Raw genomic sequence first — 13,274 nt, forward strand, 5'->3', positions numbered from 1 at the left:
TTGTATCCCTGAGATACAATTTGTACAGCCCAGAGATCCACCTGTGAGCAAACCCACTGGTTGCTGAAGTTTCGGAGACGCGCCCCCACCGCACCTGGCTCCGCCTGTGGAGCCCCAACGTCATGCGGTGGACTTAGTGGAAGCAGGGGAGGACTTTTGTTCCTGGGAACTGGCTGCATGGTGCAGCTTCTTACCTCTACCCCTGCCTCTGGCAAGAAAGGATGCCCCTGACCCTCTTGCCTTTCTGAGAACGAAAGAACTGCATTTGATAATACGGTGCTCTTAGGCTGTGAGGAAACCTGAGGCAAGAAAGTCGACTTTCCAGCTGTCGCTGTGGACACGAGGTCCGATAGACCGTCCCCAAACAATTCCTCACCCTTATAAAGCAAAACCTCCATGTGTTTTTTAGAATCAGCATCTCCTGTCCATTGCAGAGTCCATAAGACCCTCCTGGCAGAAATGGACATAGCATTAATTCTAGAGCCCAGCAGGCAAATGTCCCTCTGAGCATCCCGCATATATAAGACGACGTCTTTTATATGGCCCAAGGTTAGCAAAACAGTATCCCTGTCGAGGGAATCTATGTCGTCTGTCAAAGTATCTGTCCATGCTGCTACAGCACTACACATCCAGGCTGAAGCAATAGCAGGTCTCAGTAGAGTACCAGAGTGTGTATACACTGACTTCAGGATAGCTTCCTGCTTTCTATCCGCAGGCTCCTTTAGGGCGGCCGTATCCCGAGACGGCAGGACCACCTTTTTAGATAAGAGTGTCAGTGCCTTGTCCACCCTAGGGGCTGTTTCCCAACGTAACCTGTCCGTTGGCGGGAAAGGGTACGCCATCAGTAACCTCTTAGAAATCACTAGTTTCTTATCAGGGGAACTCCACGCTTCTTCACATAATTTATTTAATTCATCAACCATCTGAGATAGAGGGCGTTTATGAGCCCCTGACGGTTTCTGAGTCGCCTGGGCAGGCGCGGGCTGAGACCCCGGCTGTCCCAAGGCTGCAGCGTCATCAAACCTTTTATGTAAGGAGCTTACATTGTCGTTTAAGACCTTCCACATATCCATCCAATCAGGTGTCAGCCCCGACGGGGGCGACACCACACTTATCTGCCCTTGCTCCGCATCCACGTAACCCTCCTCATCAAACATGTCGACACAGCCGTACCGACACACCGCACACACACAGGGAATGCTCAGACTAAGGACAGGACCCCACAAAGTCCTTTGGGGAGACAGAGAGAGAGTATGCCAGCACACACCACAGCGCTATATAACACAGGGATTTTCATTTATAATAAGTGATTACCCAATAGCTGCCTTATATGTTTTATTTGCGCCTAAATTTATGTGCCCCCCCTCTCTTTTTTACCCTTCTTGTACCTGGATACTGCAGGGGAGAGCCTGGGGAGCTGCTTCCAGCGGAGCTGTGAAGAGAAAATGGCGCTGGTGTGCTGAGGAAGAAGGCCCCGCCCCCTCAGTGGCGGGCTTCTGTCCCGCTTTCTGTGTAAAAAAAATGGCGGGGGTTTTTACATATATACAGTGCCAGACTGTATATATGTATTTTTATTGCCAAAAGGTACTTCAATTGCTGCCCAGGGCGCCCCCCCCCCCCAGCGCCCTGCACCCTACAGTGACCAAAGTGTGTAAGTGTGCTGGGAGCAATGGCGCACAGCTGCGGTGCTGTGCGCTACCTTAAATGAAGACAGGAGTCTTCTGCCGCCGATTTCGTCGTCTTCCAGCTTCTGTTCTTCTGGCTCTGCGAGGGGGACGGCGGCGCGGCTCCGGGAACGGACGATCGAGGACAGGTGCCTGTGTTCGAACCCTCTGGAGCTAATGGTGTCCAGTAGCCTAAGAAGCACAAGCTAGCTGCAAGCAGGTAGGTTTGCTTCTCTCCCCTTAGTCCCACGTAGCAGTGAGTCTGTTGCCAGCAGAAGCTCACTGAAAATAAAAAACCTAATAAATACTTTCTTTACTAGTAAGCTCAGGAGAGCCCACTAGGAGCACCCAGCTCTGGCCGGGCACAGATTCTAACTGAGGTCTGGAGGAGGGGCATAGAGGGAGGAGCCAGTGCACACCAGATAGTACCTAATCTTTTCTTTAGAGTGCCCAGTCTCCTGCGGAGCCCGTCTATTCCCCATGGTCCTTACGGAGTTCTCAGCATCCACTAGGACATCAGAGAAAATATAGCTTTAAAATCCACTACAGTTGGGGGAAAGGCTCTATAAAAAAACAACACCAAGAATGCGAAGTGTTCACACATGACATTCTAATTAAAGAGGGGGTGTAGTATGGTATGCCGGCGGCCGGGCTCCCGGCGACCAGCATACCGGCGCCGGGAGCCCGACCGCCGGCATACCGACAGCGTGGCGAGCGCAAAGGAGCCCCTTGCGGGCTCGCTGCGCTCGCCTCGCTGCGGGCACGGTGGCGCGCTATTTATTCTCCCTCCAGGGGGGTCATGGACCCCCACGAGGGAAAATATCTGTCGGTATGCCGGGTGTCGGGATTCCGGCGCCGGTATACTGTGCGCCGGGATACCGACATTCGGCATACTGAAGACCACCCTAAAGAGTAACACAAATCTGGGGAGAAGCACTGCTGGATAACACTTTGCCTTCCAGTATGGGGGAGGCCCTCTTTAGTTAAAATTCACTTATTTAAACCAGGAACTATTATACAGCATTACTTCACTGATGCAGTGCTAGAGCAGTAGGATGTAAAACCTATGATTTACATACAAATCCACAGAACCCGTTCTGCGCATGTACAGATGTACAGAACGGGTTCTGCGTGATCACTCGTAGTCCCCCCCTTAGCTGCAGCAGGTTTGGGGGGCGGAGCAGGGGCAGCTATCAGGACCATTATTCAAAACTATATTGTAGGCGCGCTGAGCCTAGGATCTCCAGCTAGTCTGTGTAAGCTTAACCTTGGTCTTTCAAAGACTGGCCAAGGGCTGCAACTATCATGATGTGATGCTGCTTCTGCGGGTGCATCACTTGGATCGCAGTTGCTAACATCTTCTTCCTACAAACTGCAGTCTTAGTATTTTACCTTCCTTGCCGCTGTGCAATGCTCTTGTGTGCATCTGTAAGCTAAAAATGCCATCCCACAGATATTTTTTCTGTGTTATCTTTTAAGCAGCAAGTTTGACAAAACACTAAAATAATCAGGGTGGCAGAAACCGAGGGTTAGGTGCCATTGTACGCGTCAGGTGTAGAAAATAGTCTGAGAAAGGGAAAAGCATGAGGGGAAAGAAGCCTGCTATACATAGTAAGCCACGCCACAATACCCCCAATACATAGTATGCCACGCCACAGTGCTCCCAATACATAGTATGCCACACCACAGTGTCCCAATACATAGTATGCCACACCATAGTGCCCCAATACCTACTATGCCACGCCACAGTGCCCACAATATATAGTATGACACACCACAGTGCCGCAATGCATAGTATGCCACGCCACAGTGCCCCAATACATAGTTTGCCATGCCAAAGTGCCTCCAATACATAGTATGCCACAGTGCCCCAATACATACTATGCCACGCCACAGTGCCCCAATACATAGTATGCCACGCCACAGTGCCCCAATACATAGTTTGTAATGCCAAAGTGCCTCCAATACATAGTATGCCACAGTGCCCCAATACATAGTATGCCACAGTGCCCCCAATACATACTATGCCATGCCAGTGCCCCAATATATAGTATGGCACGCCACAGTGCCCCCAATATATAGTATGCCACGCCACAGTGCCCCAATACACAATATGCCGCGCCACAGTGCCCCAATACACAGTATGCCACAGTAGCCCAAATACATAGTATGCCATGCCAAAGTGCTTCCAATACATAGTATGCCACAGTGCCCCAATACCTACTATCCCACGCCACAGTGCCCCCAATATATAGTATGCCACGCCACAGTGCCCCCAATACATAGTATGCCACGCCACAGTAGCCCAAATACATAGTATGCCATGCCAAAGTGCTTCCAATACATAGTATACCACAGTGCCCCAATACCTACTATGCCACACCACTGTGCCCCCAATACATAGTATGTCACGCCACAGTGCCCCCAATACATAGTATGCCACGCCACAGTAGCCCAAATACATAGTGTGCCATGCCAAAGTGCTTCAAATACATAGTATACCACAGTGCCCCAATACCTACTATGCAACACCACTGTGCCCCCAATACATAGTATGCCACGCCACAGTGCCCCCAATACATAGTATGCCATGTCAAAGTGCTTCCAATACATAGTATGCCACAGTGCCCAATACCTACTATGCCACGCCACAGTGCCCCCAATACATAGTATGCCATGCCAAGGTGCCTCCAATACATAGTATGCCACAGTGCCCCTAATACAGTGGATTGAGTGGAGTTTTCTTTCTAAATGAATCTTTACACTCATCACTGTGGGGAAGGGGTCTTTGCAAATCTGGTCGCCAGGTGTAACATCTTATTTGCCATGGCGACCTGGACACCGGGATACTTCAAGAATCATACATGAGGAGAGGGTTACCTTGGTCAGTGCACTCCCATGATGCGGAGGAAAGAGAGGGAGGGGGTTGAAAGACTGTGCTGTAAATGAGTATGCTGAGAAGAGGGGCTTATCCAAAGTTCACATATCATGAATATTTACAGTAAACCAGAGAGGTGATGTTTATTGTTTTCATGGTAGTCAAATGTAAGCACTAACAATAAAAACGGACTATGAACGAAAGAACATGCTATTACCCTTGCTCCATTTTTTTATTTTTTTTTATAGATTTTCAATTTGCATCAAGCGCAATGATCCTGGTTAAAACTGTAACACAGTATATATACATAGCATAAACAGTACATCTGCGGGTTTATATATTTTAAATACTAAACATAAATGAGCAATATTCAGCTCTCCAGATGTTGTGGAAATAAGTCTCCCATGAAGTTTGGCACAGCAGTTAGTGGATTTAGAAAAAGGTGAAGTACCGAACACTGTCTGTCCCAGCTGTAGGGGCATTACTATACATATTTAATAGTAAATATTAAATTATAATTCTAATAAATATTTTAACATTTCTCATAATTTTAGAGAGATTAAAAAGGTCTTGGTGTCATTTATATCATGGTTTTTCAATCACAGAAGATGTATGATGCACAATGCCATTGTTTTCTCACCAATTTAATGTATAATGTAATGTTTAATGTATAATAAATAGGCAACTGTGGATACAAAAATAAAATAGAATGCATTGGTGCATTATATCAGGATATTGTGCGACTATGAATGCAGGACAGATTTTCAAAGAATTATGGCTCCGTTCGTAGAGCAATTTTTGGCTTTTGTTTCTGAATAGACTTGCGCTATTCTGACAGTCAAGGAAAGGCAACACAATGTAGTTCATCATAGTTGTACTGTACCTGGCGTTACCAATTAAAAATGAACCATCACCAATGGGTTGTCAGAGGGGAATAAGGTACATTAAATGCCATCTCTTAAACTAGCACCTATGAGCCCAAGTTTTCCATGTGAAACTTTGCTAAAGCTCCCAGGAGGAGGTTGTGAGCTGCACTGTTAGTCATTCTCATTGATGTCAGAATTATGAGCCATCCAGGTCCCCACTGCTACAGGATTACAAGCACCCAGTGCACTTTGGGCTCGTCCACTTTACAGCAATAACCCAGGATAAACAACCAGCCCCCACTACTCACATGCTGCCAAGTCATAGCATACCAAGCCTAAACTCTGAAAAACCAGTCCCATTGATTGGAATGCCATCACTAAGGTTGGCCTTGACTATGGTGCTCTGTGTAGGGGTGGAGCATTTTTTCTGTACCTACTTCTGGTGCTTACACCACAAACTAAAAACATCACTCTACATATGCCATTGCCTTTAAAGCCTAAAAAGTATCTTAATTTTTGTAAACACTAGTAATTACATATAAAATCCGGTAAAAAAAAAAAAATGTTTTTAATAAAAAGGTGTTTTAAAAACCAAAACAAAAACAAAAAAAAGACATTAAACCTTCTGGCACTATATATAAGTAGAATTACCCGGTGTCAGAGAGCAGGCCTGCAGCTGTCGGATTACATGACTCAACTCCCCTTGAAGATTGGCACCACTGGACGCCTTGATGGCTTCCAGCATGCTCTCCAAGTCTACCACCTCATCTCCTTCTGCATCAAACTGTGCAAATGCCTGAAAGAGAAGCATGTGGTTACTCACAAATAGAAAGTGTTCCACAGCAAAAGGGTAAGACAAATAACTACATGAAGAAATGTCTACATCCTTACTTGGGCAGGTTTATGGACAAGATCACAGACCTTTCCATATGTGATTGTTATTTATCAAGTCTACATTATTGAAACATTAATACAAATATTTAAATACATTTATGTAACAAATTACTTCCTGCACTATTGATTATGTCAATTACTTATTGATTATGTCAATAAATAATTACATCCTGAACGTTACAAAACAGTTCAGTTCACAGCATACTAAACGTATACATGTAGGTCTAGCCTTGTATCTGGGATGTCTGGGAACTTAATGGAGTACTGCATCATGGCCTGCATGCCAACAACCATGCTACGGAGAACAGATTTTTAAATTACATTTTAATCAACTCAAAAACCCAAACCAAAAAGAAATAGGCACAGATACTTGATAATTATCATATAATGAACTTAACATGATTAGTTAGTAAATTGTTAGTTACAATATTAAAATTTAGGCTACATAAAAGAATAGTCAATTGGTTACTTCTACTCTCAAAGCTGACTTCATCTGAAGGAGATTGCTGATATTTGGAGTACAGCCAAACTGACAATGCCAAGTGATTACTCCACCTAACATGTGGTTTTGAGCCAGGTGCAATCAAGGTTTATCCCTGGATAAATTGTAAAGAAAAAAACGTACCTGCACCATATCGGTGCCAAATGTAAAGTTTAAAGTACAGGGCAGGGTCACTTGTAGCTTATGTTTGCTAATACCTTGTATATAATTTTTCTGCAGGAATAAATATTATATGCTATGAAATCAACACAAGTCCAAAAATGTGTGTGCAGAGAATGATATTGTTTACATTACCCTGTTTAAAGAAGTTAAACTGGGTACACACTAAGCCAGGCTTGTCCAGCCTGTGGCTCTCCAGATGTTGTGAAACTACACATCCCAGCATGCCATGCCAGTTTTAGCACTCCCTAATAGCAAAACTGTGGCAAGGCATGATGGGACTTGTAGTTTTACAACAGCTGGAGAGCCACAGGTTGGCCAAGCCTGCACTAGGCAATATATTGTACGATATATATTGCTTGGGGTGTAGTATAATAGATAGACACCACATGTTAGATAGTCAAAATGACGACAGGGTGAAAAAGGTCGACATGAAAAAAAGTACACAATACAAAAGGTCGACGGGGTCAAAAGGCAGACATGAAAATGGTCGACATAAAAAAGGTGAACCCCATTTCTGGGGTTTGTGTGGATTTTTGTCATCTGGGACCCCTAATTGCAGAAAGGCTTCGCTCGCCACGCTTTAGGCTCGGTGGCTCACCACAAGATTAATAACTAACTCTATGCCGACATGGATAGAGAAGGTATGAAAAAGTCCACAAACATGTCAAATAAGAAAAACCTGTCTACCTTTTTTATGTTGATAATTTTCATGTCGACCTTTTGACCCGGTTGACCTAATGTCTGTCTAACATGGTGTCTATCTATTGACTGTCTAACTAGACACTGTCTACCATCCGGAGGATGTCTTTGCCAGTGGGTCGTCAGGTGTACAACTTCGTTCACAGACATATCGCGTGGGCTGTACAGCACAGTCGATGGCCAATATATTTTCAGATAAATCACTGCAACTAGCTGTATGGGCGGTCCGCCAAACGCCTGTACACTTACTGCAGGGTGCTGACGTCACAGCTGGGCGGGTAAATTCAAATACTCGCCCAGCTGTATGACAGTACCAACACACTGAGGGGCCAATCGGTAAGAGTATATGCTTACTTAGATTGGCCGCTCGGTTGGTGGGTCCGCTGTCGTTTCGCGACGGTATGCACCCAGCCTTACAGTTACAAAATACTTCAGATCACAATAGAAAGTTATTAAAATTAAAAAGAATATGTAAATACACAGCTTAATTCACTGGATATGGCTTATGGGTAACAGCAGCTCCTCGGTAATCAGTTTTCCCTAACTGTCCACACACACATTTTTACTTCCACAACATTTATACATGGAGCACTAAGGGGAATATGTACTAGGTTCCCATTTTGCATTTTTCCTGCTCTTTTTAAAATATAAATGTTATTAAGGGTAAAACCCAGCCAGACTTATGGGCCCTACACACTGGCCGACATCACTGCACGATATGAACGATCTCGTTCATTAATGAACGAGATAACGTTTATATCGTGCAGTGTGGAGGCACCAGCGATGAACGATGCGCGGCCCCGCACTCGTTCATCACTGGTGCCCTGTCAGCTGTGCATGCAGGCCAATATGGACGAGATCGTCAATATTTGCCTGCACGTCTACGGAGCCGGGTGACTGGGGGAGTGAAGAAACTTCACCCCCCCCTCCCCCGCCGCCGGGTTGCCCGTATCGGCGGTCGGGCAGCTCGGCGGCACATCGCCGAGTGTGTAGGGCGCATTACAGATGTGTCCACTTACATCTAGCCTCCCTGTATGTTACACAGTCCTTTTAGTCATGCCATGGTGCGGCTTGGAAGCGTTGAGCATCTTTATGTGCAGCTTTTTCCATTTAAATATTCAGAAAAAGACGCAGAAAGAATAGGACACACAACCAGCTTTTTCTGATTAAAATGATATGCGGCATTCCTATATTCTGTGTGCGGCTGTATCTGCATACGAAATCCTAGCTAAAAAACACTGTAGGGTAGCATTTCATAAGCACATACAGGCGTGGTGGCACACACAACATAGACATACCACATACAATTTTAGTCAGCAAAGTCTGTTTGTGTGTCTTATTCGCACAGCGGTGCAGATTAGACACATTTTTGGCAAAAAAAAAAAAAGGCACCCAAACGCCAACGGAGTTGCACGGGACCTGTCAGCTCACTCACCTCCTGCTGCAGCAAGATATATAAGGTCACATCTGCACCTTTAATAACATTGCTGTTTTACACAGAAAACATTAAATTTTTCAAAAACCTAACATATCATATTTAGGGGTCTATTCATGCAGCAGTGAAAAGCCCTGTTTTGCGGTAAACAGGGCTTTTCTCTGCCTACTGCAATTCACAGAGCTGGTTACCGTGGAGAAGTCTCTGACTTCTCCAGCGGTACCCCCGCTCTGTGCCTGAATCGCATCACCATACCTTTGTTTGGTGAGTGCGATTCATGAAGGTGCGGAAAGCTCTGCTTTCCGCTTCTCCACAGAGTTCAGGTTCGCCATCTCAGGACGGCGTAACCTGAACTGTAGTGCGGAGACGTCAGGGAAGCTCAATGCTTCCCTGATCGCTGATCGGCACCTTGCGCTGGCTCCGCCCCCGACCTCCCAGCAACCACTGCGGCCTGCCGGGAGGTCAACACCCTGCGCATGCTCAAAGGAACCCGCCCCTGTACCCCGCGCATCGCTGGGAAGGACCGCTGCAGATTACCTCACCGCAGGAGCCCCAGACACCGCAGCGCATCGTCGGAAGGGTGAGTATACATGAATTGCTACTTATTACAGCTATACATCGCATCGAAGCGATGCGATGTATAGTGATAAGTAGTAATTATGTTTTCGTTGTCTGTATGAATAGACCCCTTAATCCTTATACTTTTCCAGATATGTCAGGCTTTTGAAGCATCTTTGCCAAGAATATAATAAATGAGTCCTACATTTCCCCACATTATTGTTCTGGACATATAGGGCGGGATTCAATTCTTTTCACCCCTTTCCACACCCGTTCTGTTTCTGCCCTCAGGGATGTTGTACAGGTTGAGTATCCCATATCCAAATATTCCGAAATACGGACTTTTTTGAGTGAGAGTGAGATAGTGAAACCTTTGTTTTCTGATGGCTTAATGTACACAAACTTTGTTTAAAACACAAAGTTATTAAAAATATTGTATTAAATGACCTTCAGGCTGTGTGTATAAGGTGTATACGAAACATACATGGATTGTGTGAATGTACACACACCTTGTTTAATGCACAAAGTTATAAAAAATATTGGCTAAAATGACCTTCAGGCTGATTACTATGGGCGCAATATGCGTGATAACGGAGATCATTTTAGAAAGGAAATTGGGCGTGATATATCATTTGAATCTCAGCCTTAAAGTTTCAGTTAATTGTACTAATCTGTTGGGATATTTATATTACCTGCAGGTAGTGCAATATGGGCAACACAACAGTGTAAATGGAAGACAACAAGCTGCAGTGAAAAGCTACAAAGACTTTTTTGCTTATTTATACCAAGACAGTATTTAGAGGTTTTATCATCTGTGTATTACAGTAGGTCTTAAACAGTTGCTTGACCTTAACCATTGTGCCAAAGGGAATTCCAGAAAAGGAAATCAATGTATTATTGGAATGCAGAGAGCTACGTTAGAGAAGAACCAAATAACATGCTATTTAAGACGCAGTAAGTGTAGTACCGAGCTGGAAAACAAGATATTAACCCATTAACAGGCCTAATTCAGGGATGCTATTGCCGTAGGAGGCGTCTTGTGTAAATAGACCCCTCCTGCTGGCTTCTGTGGTCCACTGCCACGCCCAGAGACGGTGAACATTAGTCATCTAAGTAACGCTCAGGATGCTTAGTGTTTTAACACAGCTGTGACCAATGAGGTGGCACTGTACTGGGCATGCCCACGTTTTCTGGAATGCTGGCCTTCGCCAACCTCTTCTCCGCTCCCAACCTGTCAGTGAGGCTGTGGCTTAGGGTACACACTTGCACAATATGTCAAATCGGAACAACATATCACGCAGATCGTACAGTGTGTATGGTCATTTGCTCACTCCCGTGGGTCATATACGTTATCTTCTGGTTTGCTGTACTGCATGGCCAATCAGAAGATATTGTGTACGATGTGGTGCAGTTAAATGAAGGATGGAACGAGGTATCTTTCCGTTGTTCATAGAATTGCACGGTGTGTACGGCCAATCTCACTTGGTTCGGGATGAAGGGAATTCATTCCGACTATTGCGCCGATTAGCTATCATGCAAGTGTGTACCCGGGTCTAAGCAGCACTGCACGAAATCTCACAGACAGATTTGCATATGTGAAGTAAAGATCCTGTACATGTGCAAACATCTGAGATGTACGCAAGCCATAAGGTTTGCATACATCTCTGAATCTGGCCCAACATATATAGAAATTACCCTCACAAGTAATATTAAATCAAATTTCTAATGCCAACAGTTTGTAGCAAGCTTACTAGTAAGGCCATCTTGCCTCTTTCTGTCCGTTATTACCCCGTCCTGTTTTATCCCAAACGTAAAGCACAATGAAATATACTGCTATATAAATCTTAATAAATATGTAAAGTATATTGTGGTTTATTGTTATGAATTAAGGTAAAAAAGTAACTGTAGTCCCCAATTTAACTGTCAAGATCAGCCATTTCCTGACCGTACCTGCTAAGTGCCACAGAAATAATGTGGAAGTTAGGATGTAGCAACAAGCAGTCACTGCAAGTGTGCACGCAGGGGTAACCATAAGGATCCCAGGGTAACACAGTATCTATGAATACAGCATGTTAAACCTTAATGCATGTAGACGATATAAAGGCCATGGATATATCTCCCTAATAGGACAGGGAATGCAAGGACACAGCCACTGGCAAAGTTATTGCAATCAGTACATGGAAACACGACTACAAGTGGCATGAAACTTCCTTGACATACCCCCCCACCCCTTACAGTAACATGTATGACAGGTGACTGACCTCCGTGGCAGTAACATGTATGACTGCCCCAACACCCCCAGGCAGTGACATGTATGACAGATAACAGCCCCCCCTGGCAGTAACATGTATGACTGCCCCAACACCCCCCACCCCCAGGCAGTGACATGTATGACAGATAACAGCCCCCCCTGGCAGTAACATGTATGACTGCCCCAACATCCCCCCCCCCCCCCCCCCCAGGTAGTGACATGTATTACAGATAACAGCCCCCCCACCAGTAATATGTATGACAGGTGACAGATCTCCCCCCCGCAGTAACATGTATGACTGCCCCACCCACAGCAGTAACATGTATGACAGATGACGGCCCCTATTCCCCTCCCACGCCGGCGGTAACATGTACGACAGATGACAGGGCACCACCGGCAGTAACGTACGAGAGATGACAGACCTCCCTTGGTCTGTGTGACAGGCAGACCTCCCTAGGCAGCAACATGTATGACAGGCAGACCTCCCTAGGCAGCAACATGTATGACAGGCAGACCTCCCTAGGCAGCAACATGTATGACAGTGACATGGGATTACCTCCTCACACTCCTCCCGGCCGCTGGCCCGGCTCTCCAGCATCTCTATGAACTGCTCCCGGCTGAGAAACTCCTCTCCCCGGCTTAGTCTCTCCTCCAGCCAGCGGAGCAGGGCACTCTGGTGCCTGGACACCACCGACTCCGGAGCTCCAACCTCCCGCAGCCGGGCTGCCCTCTCCCTGAGACAGGCCTGCTCCAGCAGCATCCCGGGTAAGGGCGGCAGCAGCGGCGGAGAGGCCGGGCCGGGATTTCCCGGCAGAGCCGGACCCTGCTGGGCGGCCGATCCCACAGCTGTGTCGGAGTTTGTTGCTCCGGGCTCTTCTTGTTCAATCCCCGCCTCATCTTCGTCTCCGCTCCCGCCGCTCACCACGTTACCCATGTTGATGAAGGCTGCGACGAGTGTCGGCTCCGTGAGTCCGGAGGGCCTGTGAGGCCAGACCCGCCCCCGCCAAGACCCGCCCCCCGGCGCCCGCCCAGTTACGGCTTATGACACCTGCTGTCACCAGCAGCAGCCGAGACCGGGCCGGGAAGGAACTATTACGAAGTGCATCATCATCATTGCTGTGTGCAGCCCGGCCCGGTGCGATCACATCACAGGCCCCGTCCCCATACCCTTTACGTGCCCTACAGCAAGCCCGACTGTCAGAGCATGGCACCTGCTGGCATGATGAAATGCGGGTGGAAATGTTGTCGTTGTGAATTGCTGGTGTACAGTGCGGTGCCTTGTGACTTGACTGACGGGCATTATTTATCAAAGAATATTTGCGGGTGATTCCAGGGGTTACCCGCATATGCTAAGGATCCCCTAAA

The 13,274-nt window shown here is 46.4% G+C and overlaps 1 protein-coding gene across 3 annotated transcripts in view; it reads right to left on the bottom strand.

Moving 5' to 3' along the window:
- The window catches only part of ZZEF1 (zinc finger ZZ-type and EF-hand domain containing 1), a 404,243-nt gene extending 391,310 nt beyond the window's left edge, over nucleotides 1–12,933 (bottom strand). For 2 of the 3 annotated variants that reach the window (XM_063953701.1, XM_063953700.1), the window contains exons 1-2: nucleotides 12,466–12,932; nucleotides 6,060–6,204 (exon numbers count right to left, since the gene is read on the bottom strand). In XM_063953701.1, coding sequence (XP_063809771.1) covers nucleotides 6,060–6,204; nucleotides 12,466–12,843 — 523 coding nt within the window. In that variant the 5' untranslated portion in view covers nucleotides 12,844–12,932. Of the gene's footprint in view, nucleotides 1–6,059; nucleotides 6,205–12,465 lie in introns of all 3 variants that reach the window. The other variant, XM_063953702.1, reaches the window with a different exon arrangement.
- Between the last annotated feature and the right edge of the window lie 341 nt (nucleotides 12,934–13,274).

This window comes from Pseudophryne corroboree, chromosome 2 (assembly GCF_028390025.1).
Source record: "Pseudophryne corroboree isolate aPseCor3 chromosome 2, aPseCor3.hap2, whole genome shotgun sequence".
Classification (NCBI taxonomy): domain Eukaryota; kingdom Metazoa; phylum Chordata; class Amphibia; order Anura; family Myobatrachidae; genus Pseudophryne; species Pseudophryne corroboree.